At 41.0% G+C, this 22,357-nt stretch overlaps 1 protein-coding gene across 2 annotated transcripts in view; it reads left to right on the top strand.

The window, feature by feature from the left end:
* Window positions 1-22,357, top strand: part of RASSF6 (Ras association domain family member 6) — a 61,627-nt gene that overhangs the window by 6,611 nt on the left and 32,659 nt on the right. Inside the window, exon 2 of one of the 2 annotated variants that reach the window (XM_022599397.3) lies at window positions 5,333-5,431. In XM_022599397.3, coding sequence (XP_022455105.1) covers window positions 5,367-5,431 — 65 coding nt within the window. In that variant the 5' untranslated portion in view covers window positions 5,333-5,366. Of the gene's footprint in view, window positions 1-5,332; window positions 5,432-22,357 lie in introns of those variants that run through there. The other variant, XM_022599396.3, reaches the window with a different exon arrangement.

Here is a 22,357-nt window from a genome sequence, read left to right as displayed (position 1 = left end):
ATGTTCTAGCCAAAATTCTAAGAACTGGATGTACACAGGTAAACAAACAAACAAACAAAAAAGCCCACAACCTAAACAGTTCATGTTGTAGTTGGGGAATACAGGCAATGTAAATAAATAAGATCCTTTCAGATACTGATGTGTACCTAGGTGAAAATAATGCGATAATGACTGGCTGAGACTTGCTTAGGGAAAGCCTCTGAGAGGAGAGACCCAGGGACTGAGATCCGCATGATGGGAAACAGGCAGCCAGCCACGTGAAGGTCTGAGGTAAGGTGCTCCAAGTAGGAGGAGCAGCAAGTTCAAATCCCTGAGGCAGGAATGAGCTTAGGGAGTGACTGAAAACCAGAAAGAAGGACAATGTATTATAGATGAAATGTAATCAATGAGGGAAATAATGAAGGGAATGAATACTGAATAGATTGACAGGATCTTGGAGGTCATCATAAGGAGGTTATATTTTATTCTAGTTCATTCTTGGAAGTCTTTGCAATGTTTTAATCATGAAATGACAAGATCTAATTTGCTCTTTGAAATTATCATCCTGGATACCATGTGGAGAATGGGATATGGGTCACGATGTGGGTGCAGGGAAACCAGTCAGGAGGCTGATGCAATAATCCAAGAGAAAGATGGTGGTGGGTTGGCTCAGAGTGGTAGCATTGGAAACAGAAGCTTTGGAGTTACCTATTGGAGGTACCAATAGGACTTACTTTCAGATTGGAATCTAGTTATGATGAAAGAGGAGAAAATAAGACTGAGTTTCAGTTTTGGTGCCCAGTTGGGTAGATTGGAAAGAATTGTGGAGGAGGAAATTCTGGAGCATGGGAGAAAGTCAGTGATTCTGGTTTGGTAATGTTGACACTGAGATGCCTGATAGACATCCAAGTAGAGATAAAGTGGGTAGTGACATGAGTCTGGAGCTCAGCAGAGAGGCTGGGATGGAACTGGATTAGATTAACTGGAAGAAAGTGTAGTTAGAGAAAAGAGGGTGGCTGAGGACAGACTGTTAGAACTAGCCAGCATTTTATATAAAGGAGGAAGCAGTAGAGAAGACTAAAAAGTTGAGACCTGTGAGAGCAAGGAAATAAAGTAAGGTTGTGTGATTGCTGTTTTGTCTCAAAAGTCTCCAAAAAAAGTGTATCAGAAGGAGGGGACAACCAACTCTGTCAATTGTTGCTAAGAGGCAGAGAAAATGAGGAGAGAAAATGAACCACTTGGCAAGATATAGGGTGCTGGAATGTGGAAGGAGAGGTACAGGAGAAATAAAAGTATAGAAGTAAAGAATAGATGGTAAATAATTTGGATCCAGGAGGGAGAAGGTTATGTTTGGGTAGCAAGGTGACCACCGGGGGGTGGGGGGTGGGGGTGGACCTCACTAGGGAGCATCAGTAACTCTTTTTGAGGATGATTAGAATGACAAAGTCTAGGGACAAAACTCAGGTTTTAGAAGCAAGAGCAAAGGCTACATAACCAAACAGCCCAGACCAAATCTTGTGACTGAGTAACTGGGATTTGTTGGGCTCTTGGAGTTTGCTGTGTCTCTGTCCCAAGGGAGCCTAAAATGCCCTTGTATCTTCTGACCTATACAGTTAATTTGCCTGGTTGGCTAAGCTTCTGTCTCTTCTGTCATGAGTCCTCCACAAAACCCCCTTCCAATGATGTGCTATCAAAGAGGATGACATTCCCAACTAGAGGAGCACCACTCTTTGAGCAAGAGGATATGAGTAGAAAATTAGATAAGGTATAAATCAATCATGACAATACCAATGGACAGCAGAAAGCGGCATCACAGCAGTGTAGAAGAGGTCATGGGGAGATTGATACGATCCCACTTGAGCAGATACTAGAACCTGCAATGATGAGGGAAAGGGAAATAGTGAGAAGAGACTTGATGACACGTAATTCCACTAGACTAGAAGGCCTGGTATTAAAGAAAGCTTCAATTTTGAGTTGGGAAATGTAGGTTTGGGTGAAACTGCAGAAAGCCTGAACGTCAGGTTAAGACACTTGGGCTATATTTGCTAAGAACGAGATCCCAAGGTTTGTGAACAAGATGATGTGATGATCAAAATGGTAAAAGCACAAAGGGAAACTAGTCAAGCATTGAGCTTGACTATTACAGCTTGAATATTACATTATGCCTGTTGAGATGTGCTCGTAGCTCACTATAAGGAAACAGTATGCATCAGGATTTCGTGAGGATAGCTTTTATCTTTTTTCTTTCTTTCTTTCTTTTTTTTTTTTTTTTGCTGGTATTCTCCTGGAGAAAGAAAACATAGAATGTCTTTCACACAGCTTACCCCAACCAAAATCAAAATGACCTGCTTCAGAAGGAAAAGGAGGAAATTCCTCCCCTTCTTTTTTAAAATAAAAAAATTGAGTTATTTGTAGTGAGGTGGATGGACCCAGAGTCTGTCATACAGAGTGAAGTAAGTCAGAAAGAGAAAAACAAATACTGTATGCTAACACATATATATGGAATCTAAGGAAAAAAAAAAAAGGTCATGAAGAACCTAGGGGCAAGACGGGAATAAAGACACAGACCTACTAGAGAATGGACTTGAGGATATGGGGAGGGGGAAGGGTAAGCTGTGACAAAGTGAGAGGGTGGCATGGACATATATACACTACCAAACGTAAAATAGATAGCTAGTGGGAAGCAGCCGCATAGCACAGGGAGGTCAGCTCGGTGCTTTGTGACCACCTAGAGGGGTGGGATAGGGAGGGTGGGAGGGAGGGAGATTCAAGAGGGAAGAGATATGGGGACATATGTATATGTATAACTGATTCATTTTGTTATAAAGCAGAAACTAACACACCATTGTAAGGCAATTATACTCCAATAAAGGTGTTTTAAAAAATGGAACTTTTCTCTCTAGCCTACTTTTTATCCTGGCTATAGCTCCTATGATTCTATAGGCTTGAAGCAATGATAATTAAATATTCTATTTCTGCAAAATGGAATGACTAGAAAATATTATATAAAATCTCTGGTCACACCCTAATGCCATTTATATGAAGACATAAAGGAGGTTATTACTCATGTCTGACCACAGTTTCCAGAGCCTGAAGGAGACTGGAAGGATGTTACATCACACTTAATCAACCCTGCAAGTCAGAGCTTGATTTTGGCTGCCTGGTAACTTCAGGCTGTGTTTGTGAGATGGGACAGGGTTCAGTCAGTTTGAATTCAATTGCTGGAGTAGAAGGAATATGTTTCCTTGCACAGAATCATACAGGAGAGAATTTCTTCTAGAAATACTCCAAAAACAGACTTACTAAACTGCCTGATCCTTCCTTGCCTTGGGCCACAGTTTCTCTAGTTTTTCAGTTTACACAGTACATGTTCCTTTCTTCTGCACACCACCAAACATGGCCCTAGGATTTCTTCTCTACTTTAGCTAGCTTGTATTATCATGTTGCCCCCCAAAATTTCAATGATTGCAACATGCCTCTTTTTGGATCACATAAGCCTTTGGGAATTTAATATCTTTAAAGAAAATAACACTGAGCTGCTATATAAACAGAAGTTTAAAACTAAATGAATTTTTTTCAGAAGTCAATTTTATTTTACAAATAAAATTTGGAAATTTTATTTACAAGTATAACAGGAAGACATGTAATTTTTTCTCAAAAATATCTAGAAATTTTACTATAAAATATAAAATCAGGAAGGCTTCAGAAACATTGTTTCAACTAGACAGAATTCCTCATGGGCCTTCTCTTTTTTCCTTTTTACACTTCTCAATAAAGCGTAAGTTCTGCACCAGGAAGCAGCAGCTTCAAACACCCTAAGCCCATCTGTGCATTTATAGAGAGATGGAACAGGAGGAGAACTTTTTTTTTTTTTTTTTTGCGGTACGCGGGCCTCTCACTGCTGTGGCCTCTCCCGTTGCGGAGCACAGGCTCCGGACGCGTAGGCTTAGCGGCCATGGCTCACAGGCCCAGCCACTCCGTGGCATGTGGGATCTTCCCGGACCGGGGCACGAACCCGTGTCCCCTGCATCAGCAGGCGGACTCTCAACCACTGCGCCACCAGGGAAGCCCGAAGATAACTTTTAGATCACTAAAACCTGGTAGTATCGGAACTGTGGAAAAATGAAGAAAATTCTTAGCATATATTCCAAATCAAATACTAAAAATTCAGAAATAGGACTCCTTATAAAGGGAGTTATGCCAAATTCAGACATACTGGATCCCTGCATCACTGAGAGCGTGGCTAGTACAGCCATGAACTGGGAAGTGATTATCAGCACATCTCTGGTCCAGGATTTCACTTATAAATTTGCAAATCAGTAGCATTTATCATGGGCCAACACTGCAGTTTGTTTTGTCTTTTGTTAGAAATCTTGCTCCACCCCTGTCTGCCTTTCTCTCTCCCCTTCTCTATCACACAGTTGTCAGTCTCTTGAATTGATTACCAAGGGGAAAACCATATGTCAAGCTATGTATTTCTGGCTCATCTAGTACTTCTTCATATGCCCTCTTTATCATCTTTCTTTAGATGGTCAAAATTAAATTATATGTTCCTCTTCCTTTACTACTATTTTCCATAAATTATATGAAGAATATAATTTTCAGTTTAAAATGGGAAACTGATATCAAAAGAGAATAAAATAGATTTTTCTCAAAAGCATGTATTGAGTAATAAGAATGGAGTAAAACACCTAAACATCTTAAAGCTATATGGAGGTGGGGGAGGGGGTGGGAGGGGATGGGAAAAAGCAACACAGTATTACTTGCTCCCAAAACAAATTATACTGTGAATAAACATGAAAAGCAGGTTTGGAGGATGCCATTTAGAAACCCACTCAAAGTGAGTTGTAGCTAGAGCTCTGAACTTATCCTGAAAATTAATTCCCTTTGACATAGGAAAAAAACCTTTTAAAAGAATCTTAGAACAGACAAATTTATAGACACTCAAACCCTTTTCAAGCTGCGAAAACAATGCTGGAAAGAAAAATAAGAGGAAACCCTAAAGACATTCAGACCTTGCTTCAAATTATTTGTTCCACTACTTACTAAGTGAAATGGAAATAACACCCCTACTTTGCTAGCATGGTCTGAGGAGTAAATGAGATAACATCCATCAAATGGCCCACATTCAGAGTGTAGGATCCAGAGCAGGCACATGGTAAAAAAAAATAACTCTCTTTCCTCCCGGCCCCTCCAACCCAACCCTCACGCCCATACAAAAAACACTACTTAAAAATTCTCCCCAAAATATTTTTACACAATAGGGACACAACAAATAATTTCAGTTTAAGGGAGAAACTAATTTATGAATGCATCACAGGAACATATCATTAATATTATTCTAATGTTTTAGGGTAGCCTCAGATGATCTCACAAAGGGGGAGAAAATGACTATGATGGCTCACCAGTCCTCTTCTTGGATCTTCATCAATGAGAGGACATTCATTACCAGGTAACTGTACACCTGTATTATATGTTATTCTAGTTATCAGTCATTTGTGGATTACACCTTATGTATATTATGCATTTTGTCATTCTAAGCTTCTTTTTTTTTTTTTTTTTTTTTTTCGCGGTACGGGGGCCTCTCACTGTTGTGGCCTCTCCCGTTGCGGAGCACAGGCTCCGGACGCGCAGGCTCAGCGGCCACGGCTCACGTGCCCAGCCGCTCCGCGGCATGTGGGATCTTCCCGGACCGGGGCACGAACCCGCGTCCCCTGCATCGGCAGGTGGACTCTCAACCACTGCGCCACCAGGGAAGCCCCCTAAGCTTCATTTTGAAAGCTTTAACTGTATTGGAAAAACTTGGAAAATGGCATCATTACGTTTTCTAATTTTTCTCATCTGCTACGAAGAGAGCCCAGCGAATTAAATGTTATAAAAATTATGAGGCTTTTGTAAAATATTTCAGAAAATATGATATAAAAAGTGCCTAAATTTGGGTCTTCCATAGGTATTATAATAAAGTCTAAATGTGTATCAATAAAAAAAGCATGATGTATGAACCACAAGATCAATGATATGAATCATCAGTTGAGACACTGAATTAGAAATTGAATAAATACGTTCCTGAAGACTGAAAAGCCATAGCCTATCATGGAACAATGACTCATATTTCATAAATAGTGGTCTAATTTCACCAAAAGCTAAATTTCTATTTTAATAGTTGTCACAGTTCTCAGGAACAGCATTAAGTAAAGGATCCGAGGCTCCTCATAAATAATATATCCAAAGAATTAGCCTATGGGCTTAAACCAGGCTTTCCTGGCCTCTCCTTCCCTCTGTTGCTCCTCAGGACATACTTCATTTTTACTGTTTCCCTCTTGATGTTAGATTATGCAATAGATGGTCAACAGCTATGGCTATTTTCTTATACACAGCAGATAGCATCTTATGCTAGTTTAGGAATAATAGAGCAGGGATTTGAAAACTATAAGAGTGAAGATAAGGGACGAACCTGGCTGAGCTAGAGCAGAAGCTGAAAAGGGAAAAGACACAAAGGTAAGAAAAAAAACAAGTCGCCCTGGAATGTGATCCATGTCTTACAGGGAAGAGAAACAAAGCCAAATAAATGACAGAGGAAAGTAGTATAAATGATGCAGGATTGCACAATGGGAAAGCAAAAGGAATAAATATGGTCAAAAATGGAACTAAAGCCACAGCTGGAGGATAAGCATGAAATATAAGAGGCGGGAAGAAGGCAGGAAGTAAAAGATAGAGGAGTTATTCATTCCTCAGGTACTTATAAACTGCTTCCTACAAGCAGTTTATACTCCTGTGGACACTGAGCGTTCAGTAATGAATGAAACAAAACCCTTACCCTCATGGGGTTGCCTCCTAAAAGAGGGATACAGTCAAAATGTAGGATAAATGTAAAACAAGATGCACTATTAGGTGCTGAAGGATATGAAGAATAAAGCTGGAAGGGGAGTAATTATTGCGGAGGGTAGAGAGCAGTGAGTTATGATTTCATATAAGATGGCCAAGGAAGGCCTCAGGAAGGACGTAGCAGTAGGGAAAAGCCTGAAGGAGGGAAGTGAGTGAGCTGTGTGGGTATCTGGCTGGGAGCCTCCCAGGTCCCCTTCCAGGAAAGGGGACACCAAGTTCACAGCCCTGAGGCAGTCACACGCCTGTAAGGGTGCAGGAAGCTGGTGTGGGAAAGTGAAATAGGGAGGACAGTAGGAGAAGGTGAGGTCAGAGACAGAATGGGGCCAGAATATGTAAGGCCTCATAGGCCACTGAGACTTCGTCTTTCCCACTTACAAGATGAGAAATCATTGAAGATTATTGAGTACACGAGTGACTGAATCTGTCTGGCTGCTGCTTTAAGAACAGACTGAAGAGGGCACAAGGATAGAAGCAAAGAAACTATCAAGGAGCGGATAGTCCAGAGTAGAGATGATGGTGGCTTGGACCGAGGTGGCAGGGGTGGAGGTGGGGAAAAATGCTCAGATTCTGGGTATATTTTAAAGGAAGAAACAATAGGATTTCCTGAAGGATTAGATGTGGGTATGAGAGAAAGAGAAAGATTAAGGATGATTCCAAGGATTTGGGTCAGGAAGAACGGAGTGAATACTTTCTGACATTATAAAGACTACAGGAGGAGCAGGTTTGGGGTAGAAGATCGGGAGTTCAGTCCTAGACAAGTTACATTTGAGACTGACTAATGTCACCAAGGGAATAAGTGTGATAGAGAAGATTCAAGATCCAGGGTTAGAAAAGAGTGAAAGGAAAAGTAGGAAACAACAAGGCAAGCAGTAGTACATTGGATGGAAAGTGGGCAGAAGGCATGTGACCACTGAACAGAGAGGAGGGGCAGTGATAGAGTGGGCAAGTATAGAAAACACCGCTTGGGGGTGTCAAGGCAGCTAAAGTGTTGCTGGGGATACAAGGAGAAGAGGGAAGTTGAGAAAATGGGAAATTGAAATGAAAGGCAGAAATTAATTTTTAAAATAAGTGCAGATGACTGATAATGAAAGTCAGAGAAAGTAACATCCATATGAAACCAAAGGGAAGAGAGATAGAAAGATCCTAGAGAGAAGTAAGAGATGGACATGGTAACAGGATGGACATTGTTGAGAGGACCTGAAAGATGATGGTTTGGGAAGAGAAAATGATGAAAAAAGCATGTGAGTGATCTGCAGGGGAAGCAGGAGGCAAATGAGATTCAAGATAGAGGGATGATGGAGAAGATGAGAGAGACTGTGAAGAAAAGGGAAGACGCTCACGAGAGAGTGACAGGAAGGGCAGAACAGGGTAAGAGCCCAGCACAGCCCCAAGAAGGTCCCCCTACCACAGTGCCTCCCCCCAGAGAAAATTACAGAAACATTGAACAAAGGTGTCTCCAAAGACAGTAGCCCTGGGTCTACACCAGTGTTCCTTTTTGCGTAAATGCCTTCTGTGCAGTGTAAGTTTAACCAGCCAGGAAAACAAACTTACCACACTGGGAGGGAAATTTCGAGAAGAAACAGTACACGGCATAAGAGAAGAATGTACGAACCCTTGTACGTATTTTCCTGTTATTCAACTCTGCTTGACTCAGGTCAGCCCATGGAATCCTGATTCTCACCTCCCACCAGCCCCGCCCTCAGTGCATTGCTAAACCACTCCTGGGGCCACCTCTCAGTCTGAGGTTGCAATCTTTTCTTTTTCATCTACTTCAGCTACACAGCTGCTCTTGACCTCTTGGATTCCTGAGAAAGCAAGGTCCTTTCTCACCAAAACCTTTAGATTTACCCTTATGATCAGATTAAAGGCACCCCAAGCAGGCACCCCAAGCAGGCACCCCACAATCCAAATAGCAATTCACAGTCCCCTTCTGCACTCACTGGCGTCTCCATGACCTCTCTTCCCCTATAAAACCTCAAGACAAAGGTCAGAGAGAAGTCCCAGTGCCCTCCCTAACTCATGTCTGCTCCAAGGGGTGGTCCTGTTCTTCCCAATCCTGCTATTGGTTCACATGTGTTTCTCTTTATTCTCAGGCCTTGAATCCTCTGTTTCTCTAGAACAGCTTTCTTCCACCTTCATGAAGCTCTTTGTTCTGTTCTTAATTGATTTATGTCGATCTCACTTGTAGCCATGAGCAGCTGATGGTAACTTCTCGTCCTGGACACCACATTCCTTTTATTCATCTGTGTAATCACAGTATGAAAATCAAGAATTTTCCCTGAAATGAACACCTATTCCATACACCGGTGGTTACCAGGTCAACTTCCGTTTCCTTTGTAATATTTTATAGTTTCCCAGTCTCAGTTTCTCACTTTTCCCATGAAATCCTCCCTGAACTGCAGTAAGATTTTAATTAGCCTGTTAATTACTTGTGTGTTTGTTCTTTTAAAATATTTACTTCCTAATTATGAAAGTATGATTATTTTATAAATTATTGTATTTTATATATTTATATTATAAAAGCTGAGAAAATATAGAAACATATAAATTGAAAGAATAAAGTTATCCATAATCTTACTACTCAGAAAATGTACTATTTAATTTTGTCATATGACCCATATTCTAAGGATTTTATTTTATATAGTTGAGATCATTCTATATCTTGTTTTACACACCTGGCATTATATCACAAATATTTCCCCATACTATTAAAATAATCTTCCTAAAGATGATTTTAATGATACTATATCACTCAACAATATAGAAATGTCATAATATAATTTCTTTAATTTTGACCTTCAAGATGGCTCCAATATTTTGAATATACAAGGACTAGTTCACAGAAGTGTAATTACTGAATCAAAGTATACAAGTAAATCTAATGTTATTGTTACAAATTAGCTTTCTAAAATAGTTTGATGAGCTGTCTCTCCCACCAACAGCTTAAGGCTTCTTGCCTTGTCTTTACTGCCTCATACCAGATGCCTGGTTTCCCAAGGTAGAATGTAAGCCCCTTGAAGGTAAGACCTAAGTATCTTTTGCATCCTCTTTCCCAAGGTGAGGTACCTGGATGGCCTTGATACATGAGATGATTTTAGGTTAAACATACATAATTGGTTTTTATTTGAACACTCTTGGAAAGCATTAGAAAAATATAACTAGCACATGAAATCTTTGATTTCACAAACATTATTTCTCAGGACAGATAAAAGCTTGCTTAGTAAACAAGTTACTAAGTAACTTGGTTGGGTTTCTGTCACTCACAACCATGGGTCCTATAACTAATGAAAACACCCATCCTGAACCACATGCTATCAGAACACTCTCACTTTCTAATGTATTATATTTATTTATTTTATTCCCCAAATAAGACTGAAAATTTAAGGGGAGAGGGTAGTGTTTCATATATAATTCTGCAAATATTAATGCAATAAGTAATACATAATTGTTGAATAAATATATCAAAAGAGAAACATCAACTAGAAAAATATTAAGTGATAACAGATTATACTTGGAGTTAGCCAAACTCATAAAAGCAGTACATGAATAATTAGTTTTGGACAGCACATCCATAGCCCTCAGCCAGACTGTATCAGTCACTTTCCCACAAAATAGCCTTGAAGCCAGCATTCTGTAATTTTTTAATCGCTGAAAATATTTTTAAACATACATTCTAATCATTTAGAATATAAGAAGAGAAAGAAAATGAACAAAATTTGAGAACATATATGCATTCCCATTTTATAACTGGCCTACAATGAAATATGTTAAAATGAAGCCACATATTCTGGGGGAGGATATTTCCAAAGTGTCTGCATTTCTAGTGACCCTTATTTTGTGTCATATTTTGAATGGACTGAATTGGGCACTTGCAGTTCATCTTCTATACCACAGATACCCTTTCAGACCCTAGTATCCATGTATTATTGGTATTCCAGGTGGTAAAGTAAAATAATATAGCATTTACGCAAACACTGGACTTGAAGATAGCATTCCTCAAAATGTGGTCCAGGGGCCACCTGCCTTCCGATCAAGATGCTTATTAACAGTGCAGATGCTGCGCTCCCCCTCAGAGCTAATCAGGTGAGTCTGAAGTATTACTGGAGTCTAGAAACTACTGCTCAGAGGAGGAAAGGCTTAAAGTTTGAGAACTTCTGCCCACCTGAAATAAACAAAATTTCTGGAACTCAGGGAAATCTTTACAAAATAGTCACCAAAAATTATAATGATACCATTGACTACCTATGATGTCCAGCTTGTCATTAAGCCCTCCATTCTTTTTTTTTTTCTTTTTTTTGCGGTACGCGGGCCTCTCATTGCTGTGGCCTCTCCCGTTGCGGGGCACAGGCTCTGGACGCACAGGCTCAGTGGCCATGGCTCACGGGCCCAGCCACTCCGCGGCATGTGGGATCTTCCCGGACCGGGGCACGAACCCGTGTCCCCTGCATCGGCAGGCAGACTCTCAACCACTGCGCCACCAGGGAAGCCCTCCATTCTTCATTTATTCACTTAAGTAGTTATTCATCTCCCACTCTGTGACAAGCGTTGTTCTGGCAAGACAGAAATCACCAACTTATTAGGCGATATTTATTTTCATGCACAGAAATACATGAAAATGCTGCAAATTAATAGGAAAATAGACCTTCCTTAATGAAAATTTTGCTTTCAGCAAATATATGATCCATGAAAATAAGAGGTATTGATTTAATAGCACAGTAAGCAATATAACATTTATGTCTTACTCCTGGATAAGAATTTTCTGAGTTTAGAAACTTCCCTGAGTGAAGGGTGTTGGCATAAGTTAACTCCATGCTCAAATGATTAAGATTCCAGTTGCTCTTTCCTTGCCTGGGGTTGTCACTGCTCTGTTGCTTCACATGGTAAATATTCTAAGTGAGCTGAGTATTAAAAAAAAAAAAAAAGTGGTTCCCTATGGTTGCTTTCAAAGTGCTTTCACTTCAGGTCTTAGGCTAAAATCAGGGCATTTTAGGGATGAGTAAATGTCAATCCTGAATTTGAAAAAAAGAGTTCAAATCCAGTTCTAGAATGTAGATCAGATTTCACTCTCGGAACTTGTTAGATTTTTTTATTCTCCTACTTAGGAACTTAATACAAACCCTTGCAGGCTGCAGCTCTTCCAACAGTGGCCCCAAGGCCCATGTGCATTCCTGTCCTTACTAACTAACTCTAATTAGCATGATGTAATAAATTTGAGCAGAAAGTGCATCACTCCAAACAGTTCCTTTTGCCAAGCATGTTGGCCAGTACCCTTTGCTGAAACAAAGAAAGCAGCCACCTGCACCTCTGAGCACAAACTCAGCACAAAGAGCCAGTGTTCCAGGGGCTGCGTCCTACCTGGCGGGCAGAACCAGAGGGCAGTGTTTGCCCAGGTCCCATGGCCTGGGTCTTCTCTGGATCAAAGGAACTGGCGCAAACGCTGCAAGCCTCAGCATGCCCTGCAGGTAGGTGTATAAAGATAGGGCCACACTCTTCTGAAGACCTTTGGACTGTTGTCTTTAATAAAGGATAAGGGAGTCCTCCCTGACATATTTTGATAGGAGTCAGGATTTTAAAATAAGCCAGGGCAAAAAGTTTGAGACATGTGTAGGACCATCTCCTTTAAAAATGAGGAATCTTGGGCTTCCCTGGTGGCACAGTGGTTGAGAGTCCGCCTGCCGATGCAGGGGACACGGGTTCGTGCCCCGGTCCGGGAAGATCCCACATGCCGCGGAGCGGCTGGGCCCGTGAGCCATGGCCGCTGAGCCTGCGCGTCCGGAGCCTGTGCTCCGCAACGGGAGAGGCCACGACAGTGAGAGGCCCGCGTATCGCTAAAAAAAAAAAAAAAAAATGAGGAATCTTTTTCTATGTGGGAGTTTTTCTTTTAAATTTATGTAAACATTCCCATTATTCATGTCTGGTGACCTAGTAAAAATTCATTTTATTGTGAGAAATTGGATATCACAATTTTACATAAAGGTCAGTAATATCACCCCCAGACTAGTGAAAAGGGTCATTAAGCTTTATGTCAGATATTTTTCAATGAATATATATTGTTAACAGTCATTGAGCATACCAATATGACTGCTATTCACAATAAAATGTATCTACTCCACATTTACCTATTTTATCACTTTAGTCCATTAAAAAACAACAAGATCATCTGTCTGCCCAATACACACTGAAAATGTTTCAATAGAAAGTCTGATGAGGTCAAAATTCAAAGACTCTAGAAATAGATGACACAGAGTTTACTTGAATTTCTGGTCCTGTTAGCTATGCTGGTAAAAGACCTTTCCCCTCTAAATGTTGCTCAGCATTCAGTTTCCTATATTTTATTCCCTAAACAAACAATTGCTGAGAGCACACCATTAGCCAGACACTGACTAGAAGCTGGGGTAGCAATTTTGAGCAAAGACAGACAAGAGCCCTACTCTCATGGAGGCTGTAGTCTGAAGCCACAAATCTCCAACTTGAGCCTTTATCAGAATCTCTGGAGGGCTTGATAAAATAAAGATTGCTGGGCCCCATTCCCAGAGTTTCTTATTCAGCAGGTCTGGAGTAGAGTGAGCACTTGCACATGTAAGTTCCCAGGTGGTACAGATGCTACTGCTCTGGAAATCACAGTGAGACCACAGCTCTAAAAGCCTGGTAACAAAATGAGGTCAGTGTTCAGAAGGAAAAGAACCAAGTTCTACGAGAAAATAAGGATCTAGCCTAAGCAGGGAAGTCCAGAGATCTGAAGGTGACGCAAGCTAGCAAGGTTAAGAGAGTCAGCAGGAGAGCACTCCTGACACAAGGAGCCAGCCTGACATCTTCACAGCCAGAGGGAGACCAGAGTTCCAGCCAGTGAAAGTTCCCAGAATGGTTGAGGTGCAGGACACAGGAAAAAGCATCTCTGGGGCTTCCCTCGTGGCGCAGTGGTTGAGAATCTGTCTGCTAATCCAGGGGGCACGGGTTTGAGCCCTGATCTGGGTGGATCCCACATGCCGCGGAGCAACTAGGCCCGTGAGCCACAACTACTGAGCCTGCGCGTCTGGAGCCTGTGCTCCACAACAAGAGAGGCCGCGATAGTGAGAGGCCCGCGCACCGCGATGAAGAGTGGTCCCCACTTGCCACAACTAGAGAAAGCCCTCGCACAGAAACGAAGACCCAACACAGCAAAAATAAATAAATAAATTACTAAACTCCTACCCCCAACATCTTCTTAAAAAAAAAAAAAAAAAAAGCATCTCTGTAAAAGAGGCTAAAGAGGAAGAGAGACCAAGCAGGACTTTACCTGCTGTGATAAGGATTTGGGGTTTTTATACCAAGAGCAGTAGAGAGACATTTAAGGATGTTAACCAAAGCAGATGATATGCTTATGTATGTTCTACATACTCTGGATACAGTGTGAAGAGTAGATGGAGGGTGCCCAGCATAGAAACAAGGAGGCCCCTTAATATACTTTTTCCAATGTAAAGAGAATCAGTGGTCAAAGTCATGGCAGCATTACAGAAGAGCACCATAAAAGCCTGTAAGGAAAGCCCTGTCTGTCGTTCACGCTCACATAGATGACTCCGAGGATCACTGACCACCTGCTGTGTTTCAGACACTCTAGTAACAATCCCGATGGTCCAAGTGGCTGAAAGGCATATCAGTCTGCAAGGCTTAACAGAATAGTTTCCCCATCTCAAGGGAACAAGGGGCATCAGACTGTGATGTCAAGGTAATCACCCTCAACCAGCACAAAATTTCCCAGCTGTTCATACACAAAGCGTGGTCTTTTACCATCAGCCTGCATCTGCTCCAATCATGACGTGTGTTGTGTGACACATCTGTGTTTACTTTTTAACTGGCTTTAAAAAAAAAAAATCTATAGGGCACATATTAGAGAGACCTAAAAGTTTAAATCATGGAAAAATGAGAAGCAAGATCCTAACGGAAGCTAGAAACCAACGTAATTGTTTCATTTCCTCATTTCTACACCCAGCCCCACAGCAAGTCCCATCAACTCCACCTGCAATATACAACCACTTCTCACCATCTAGTCCAAGCCACCACTCTCTCTTGCCTGGACAACTATTACTGCCTCCTAATTGGGCTGCCAGCTTCCATTCCCTGTCCCCGTAATCCATCCTCCCCGAGCAGCCAGAACGTCTCTTTACAATGTCGTCACGGCGTCCTGCTTAAACCCTTCAAAGCTTCCTATTGCAGACTCCTTACCATAAGGAGTCTCTCTAAGGCCCAATGCGATCTGGCCTGGAGAACCTTTAGAACCTCATCTTGAGCCATTGTTCCCTTGTTTTTCTTCTTTAAACATGTCAAGCTTAGTGCTGCACACAAGACGTGGCACCGGCATCTCTTGCTCAGGACACTTCCTTTGACTCTGCACAGGGCTATAGCTCCTTGCCATTATTCAGGTGTCAGTTTAATATTTCAGGCCTCCTGATCACGTTCTCTAAAGTGCCCTCTTTCATCTGCTACATCACAGGATGATGTTTCATTGCTATTATGGCACTCACCCCTATGTAAAATCAACGTATTTCTTTATTTGCTCTTTTGTTTTGTTTTGTTTTTTTCCTATCTTCTTCCTCCAGAAAGCAACTCCCATCACTGCACGGGCCCCATTGGTTTTAAATACTGCAGTCTCCCCAGCATCTATTACATTGTCTATTACACAGTAATCCCTCAATAAACTTTTGTTGATGATGAGGGAGTATGGGAGTATTAGCATCAAGGAACTAAATCAGGACTTTAGTATTTTGGCTTGACATATGTTACCCTTAAATACTGTTTCATACCTAGTGGCAAGGTGATTATATCAGGGCTTCTCCTTATTTTAACATACATGCAAATTTCCTGGGGATCTCGGTTAAAATACAGATTCTGATTTCTAACAAGATGCCTTCCAAGTATTCAGACAATATTTGGATAGGAGTCACCCTTGAATCCCGTGATAGAACAATGACCTCCTAAAGATGTCTACTTCCTAATCCCCTGAACCTGTGAATATTTTACATTACGTCGCAAAAGGGAATTAAGGTTGCGGATGGAATTAAGGATGCTAATCCGTTAGCATCCCTTAAATTTGGGAGATTATCCAGATGGGCCCAATGTTATCATAAGGGTCCTTATGTGGGAGGGTAGGAGAACTATGTGAAAAGATTCCATGTCAAAGTGATGGAGTGGGAAGGATTGTATAGCCACTGCTGGCTTTGAAGATGGAAAAGGGAGCCGGAAGCCAAGGAATGTGGGTAGGCTGTGGAAAGTGGAGAAAGCAAGGAAATGTATTCTCCCCTAGAGCCTTCAGAAGAAGCACAGCCTTGCTGATACCTTGGTTATAGCCAGTGAGACCTGTATTTGACCTGTACAACTGTAAGATAATGTTTATGTTGTTTAAAGCCACTAGGTTTGTAGCAATTTGTTACAGCAGCAATAGGAAACTAGAACAAACCTCCTCCCAAAGAATGTCTGCAAGGACAGTGTTCTCTGGCCTCTTACTTCAGTAACAGAGGAGGAAAGGGCAGAAGTGTTAGCAGGCTGGTTATATGTAACTATTTTAGTTTCAGTTGGAATGTCCACCTGTTTCAACCTGCAACCTGCCAGTTGATAGACTTCCCCTCCCCTAAAAGAATAATATCACCATGATTCTCAGCATCCTGAGATCTAAAAGATCTCAAAAGTGTGGTCTCTGGGACTTCCCTGGTGGCGCAGTGGTTGAGAGTCTGCCTGCCAATGCAGGGGACGCGGGTTCGTGCCCCAGTCTGGGAAGATCCCACATGCCGCGGAGCGGCTGGGCCCATGAGCCTAGGCCGCTGAGCCTGCGCGTCTGGAGCCTGTGCTCCGCAACGGGAGAGGCCACGGCAGTGAGAGGCCCGCGTACCGCAAAGAATAAAACGAAAAAAAAAAGGGTGGTCTCTGGACTAGCAGTACCAGAATCACCTAGGAACACGTTAAACATGCAAATTCTCAGGACCCACACCAGACATAACTCAATAAGAAACTTTGGAGGTGCCCCTCATGATCTGTTTCAACAAGCCCTTCAGGTCGGGTTTTAGAACCATTTATCTAACATAGCACATCTACCACTGTGTTTCATATTGTCCACACATTCAGGGCACATAATTTTTCTGTAGTTTTCAAACAGCTTTTTCTTGGGCACTAAATATTTCTTTGTTCTCTCCAGAACCATCAGCTACAACAAGAAACAGACTATTCCATCAAAGTGGAGGTAGTTTCAAGTCCCTACTTTGGATTAGAATAGAATATAAAAATCAGTACTAATTTGCAAATAGTGTCAGGGCTGCGAGCCAGAGACCATACTTCTCTGTGTTTCAGGCCAGAAAAGGAGATTGTAGAACATAGACTTCCCTCATTCTTTCTTCCCTGTCCACAGACTCCTTGGGCTGCCCTTAGGAAGTCAGCTGCATGTGATAACAGAAACCAAGGTCTGATGCGGAAGCTGCTCATTGCAGCCGCCAACTGGAATAATAGACTGTGAATTTTTTAAAAATCTTTTTCATAAAAATCTTCAGAAGCCAAACCATAGAGGGAAAGAGAGTAGATAAGTGTCTTCCTTTATCTGAGGTTGTTAGAAAACAAGCTAGTGTGTTAAAATATAAAATCTGATCGTTACGCTTATAAAGGAATTCTCTTCAAAATCAGATACCAGTTCTAAAGCACATTCCTGTCTTCTTCAGAAGCACGAGCATTTTAATAAATGAAACAATCCTTCTTTGCCTCTCCCTTTTTAGACTCTCTTCCATGTCTTACCAACATCTAGTGACTGTTCTGAGTAGCTACAGCTCCTCTCTTAAACAGTGGAGTTTTCATAATCAAGAAAACATTTGGGGGGTTTTTGTTTTCTATCAACCAACTAGCCATCAGTCACTTCAAATTTCTTTTTAATATTGTGAAATTATACCTTAATATTTAATCCTTTTGCTCTTATCTGAGTTCTAGGTGTTAAGGACCTGAGAGACGTTGATAGATCTATTCATTAATAGCTCCAGGGCCATTGTTTACAGGGGTAATCTTAAAAAGATGTATACCTCAGAAAATACAAAAGTCACAAAATGGCCAAAAGCAACCAGAGGGTGGGAGGTGAGACAAGTCTAGTTATATTACCTTATTGATTAGATTACTAATGGATTTCAGGAAACTCCCAGGCCCTTTTTATTATCAATTGTCAGCACTGACAGAGACTTAGGGTCTAGAACAGAACTGCTTGGAAGAAAAAGGTAAACAAATCACAGGCACCATCATCCTAACCACCAGCAATAATTAATGATACTTGAGCAGAGTTGTTAAGATGTTCAAAACCCTTCCTTTTCAAAAAGGGCAGCCCTTTGAAGGAAGTCGGGAGAGTTAAACAAATTCAAGGCTCCCTGATCATTTTAGGTTTTGCATTTTTGCTTCAATCGAGATAGCCCTTCCCTTCCCAGCTTCTCAGTATTCAAACTGTGGAACCCAATCCCTTCATTTGCAATGGAAATGAATAACCTACTTTGCTAGCTGAAGAAAGTCTCTAAGCAAAGGTTGAAAAGCAGTCTTCTTTCCTCATCGTTTGAGCCAGGAGATGAGGCCAAAGACAAAAAGAAATGGAGCCGTAGCCACTTATGAAAGAGGGGCGGCAGGAGTTTGCAATTTTAATTCCAGGATCCAAGTTGACAGTAACGAAGGATAACGTGGGTTAAGAGAATTCTGCTACTGCTTGCAGACATCAGTAATATGGAATGATGGTTTGTCTTGGCAAAGAGCTTAATGATAAGGCTTTACTCATTCTTTTGTCCGCATATTTCCTGGTTCCCCTTTCCAAAAACATACAGAAGTTCATATTACATGTTTATGGAAGAAAAATTATGAAAACATTATGACTGTATTATGCATTTACTATATAGAGTTTGAAAAGTATACAGAACTACAACACATAAAATAAAAAATCACAACCGTAATTCCCAGAAAATGATCAATTTGCTATCTTTACATGTTAATATATTTTTTGTAAAACTAACTCTGAGCTAACTTTTAAATTCAGTTTTTTGAACCTGACATTAAATAGTTAATCTCATTGCTAAAATGTAACATTATGAACAAAATTGGGAGGGGTGACTGTATAAGAGAGCAAGCTAGCATTTTTATTCTGCCTCAATTTCTCATCTTTTTGAAAAGACTCTTTCGAATGTTTTAGGTTCCTGCTCTTAAACATGGCAATACACACAGCAGAATGCTGTCTCTAGTGCTGCTGTCACTGTCTGGTTCCATGGCTGCCTGGCTGGGAGCCTGAACATTTTTCAGCAAGTCTCCAAGAGGCAGAAATAACACAAACTCAGGAAGCACAGCCATGGCCAAATTTGCCTTTGGTGACTACATTGGGCTGTATTTTCCACTGAAGTTTATTTTGTGTCATGTGGCAACCTCTGAAGCTTGTGTTGGGCTACAGCATACAACAGAATTTCTGGTTTGCCTTTGTCCAAATTTTAAGAATCACTTAATAAAGAATGAGACGGGGTTTTCTGGTTTCCACGAAAAGGATTAGATAGCCACTGAATTATGCTGTAAATCATTACTAAAATGAGGGAGAACTCTTATTACAACTAAAATTTGACATTCATTCTGTCTATGGATGCAGGGCATAACTCATTTCCACTCATCATGCTGTCCAATATGTCAATGCATATTACAGTTTATAAAATTAAATACAAAGTGTTTCTTCCGGCCAAATAGCGTGATAAGATTGAGGAACTCCTCCCTTGCTCAGCCCATTATTCATGACAAACGTCAGAATGTGGGTAATTCCCATCTGCTGAGCAGATGCAATTCAGACCACAAGTGCAAAGTACATCTAAGCATTTTACAGTCAACTCTGGATCCACTTTTACTCATTAAAACTGAGCTGGGAGCCTTACAGGAACAGGGAACCTTTAAAGGAGCAGGAACCCTGGCATCATTCCCCTACACCTGTCGCCCCCCCATGTTAAGTCTTTCCCTGGTTAGCACTCACCCAGGAGCTGTAATGACTAATTCTGGGTGTCCATCTGCATCTATCAGGGTCCCCTCTCTGTACTGTCAGTGCACAGTGCCAGCTTCTGTCCCGGCGAAGCTTAAGATTCTATGTGTTCGTTTAGTTAGAAGTCCAGTTTACACGGAAGTTTGCTATTCCTTAGTTTTATAAAAACACTATTCATGTTATATATTTTGTGATAATGTTTTTTAAAAATCCTTGCGATATATTACGATATTCATGTTCGAGAAAACCAAGCTCTTCTTAAAAAATCAATTTATGTATCACACGTAAAGTATTGATATACAGGCTGTTTGTACCAGGCCGACTTCTTGGGTGTCCCTGTGGCTTCTAGAAAAATTTGTAAACTGAGAAGACTGGATATGGAATTCATTTCTTATCAACCACTTTATAGCTTTGTTAGGGCAGCTGAACAGTTGTCTGGTCTAGGCTGGCGGGGGACTCTTTGGAGCTGAGAGGGAAAAGTACACAGATGATTTTTTTCCTTTTTTATGAGATAGGGAGGTCCATAGGTAACATTTAAGTTAAATTCTAAAAAATACATTATAATTAGCACTGACAAGTCACCATGTATATTAAATCAGTCTTCCCTTTCCTGACTAGGGGCTGCCTAGATAACACTTTAGTGGTGGCCTTTGGATCTCCTAAACCAAATAATCCCTATACTCATTTTAGGTCTCTTCTAGACTTTAGATTCTTCTGTACATGAGGGACATTTGATCACCTTTCCGCAGAACATAGCCTTGGCTCTCTACCCCAATACCATTGCAATTGTTCCACTCATCTTCCTGCCTCCGTGTTGTTTTGTCCTGAAATCTGTCTTCCATAAGCTCCCTAGTGGCCCTTAGAAGCATCATACCTTACACTTGCCTGCAACCTCCAGTAAGTGCCCATTGCCTGCAGGGTGAATTTTAAGCTTCTTAAAATGGTTCACAAGGTTCCTGCCTGCTTCTTCATCACTCACCATTCCCCATTTTACATGTTCTACTCTTAGAGTCCCAACTCTTTGAGCTTTTGCCACAAAAACTACAGAAATATCTAGAATGTCCTTGTTAATATTTTCTTTGCCTGGTAAGCTTCTCACACCCCTCTTGCTTAATCCTTCCCCTCCAGAGCGCACAATAGGCAGCATCTATTCCCTCAAGCTCTCACCCATCTCAGTGTATGGCTGAGGCCTCTTTATTGTGATCACACAGCAAACCATTAGGACAGGTGTTCTGTTAGAGGACAAAATTTGAATCAGTCAGCAGATAAGAGATAATCAACTTGACAACAACTTCTTCAGCTCTTTGTGCCCTTAATGCCAACAAGTCGAGTTAGAATGTTGCAGGCTACACTTTATCCTCGTGTTGTATTAACCCATTGCTTCAACAGGTGCATAGACTAATCATCTCCAAAATTTCCTCCGGTGAAGTGCATACGATTAAAATGTGATGAAGTTTTAATATTTGGAATGCATAACCATTACTGTCGTTGTTCGCCTAACTTCCGGATTTTTCTTTTCTAGTTCCTCACTTTATTGCACCATTAACTTACATAATTTTATCCCAACACTATTTTACTGAACTGTTTTCTTCTTCCACATGCCAAAATCCTTCAGAGTTTCACTGATAGTCAGAAAGATCCTGCCTATGGTGAGAAAAATATGGAAGATTTCTGTGGTATTTAGTTACCCTGTGTTACACATGGTTTATAGGTTGGCCAGCTACCTCTGTAAAGAGTCAGATAATAAATATTTTAGGCTTTGTAGGCCACTTGGTTTGTATCACAGCTACTCACCTCTGCAGTTATAGAAATAAAGCAGCTATAGACAATAGACAAACAAAGTAGTGTGGCTGTATTCCAATAAAACTTTATTTGCAAAAGCAGGTGGCCTGGGACCACAGTTCGCTGACTCCCTGGGTCATTTGGAGACTTATTTCTGTGCAGAAAGATTTAGTCAGGTTTTTTCAGATACAGAAACATTTTCCAAGTAGCTTGTTCCCAGAGAATAATCTTTCTAATCAAACATGGTACTGAGGTAAATACTTTGAAGGATACTTGTACCATACCTTAACATGCAGTTTTATCAGAAACGGAAGCTGAGGGAATAAGGTTATGTAAAGATTCATTTACTTTAATAACAACTCTCACAGCTCAGCATATCAGGAGTTGCATCCCAAGTGAACCGGAAATGTCTGTATGCTGCCCTGGTGCCCAGTAATGAGAGCTATAAAAGTGTTCATGCTCTTTACCAGTACGTTAATTTTAAGGAACTATTCCACAGCAATGACTCCAATGAAACAAAATCCCTTGTGTGCCCAGTGATGTTTAGAACAGAAATATTCATCAACACTAAAATTCAAAAGTAAGCCAGCTGGGAAACAGAAAAATAACATGGAGGAATTCTGTAGAATTTTTTTACGTGGTGTTTGTGTGGAGTGTACTGATCCTTGGAAATGTGCGCATTAAAAATTACAAGTGAGAAAAGTCAAGTGGAAAGTATGCTTA

The sequence above is a fragment of the Delphinapterus leucas genome, chromosome 5, assembly GCF_059928025.1.
Source record: "Delphinapterus leucas isolate spDelLeu-1000000601 "Yukka" chromosome 5, BTC_Dleu_Yukka2, whole genome shotgun sequence".
In the NCBI taxonomy this organism is placed as follows: Eukaryota; Metazoa; Chordata; class Mammalia; order Artiodactyla; family Monodontidae; genus Delphinapterus; species Delphinapterus leucas.
The sequence above is the reverse complement of the archived record's forward strand: the minus strand, read 5'-3'. Positions and strand labels throughout refer to the sequence as shown.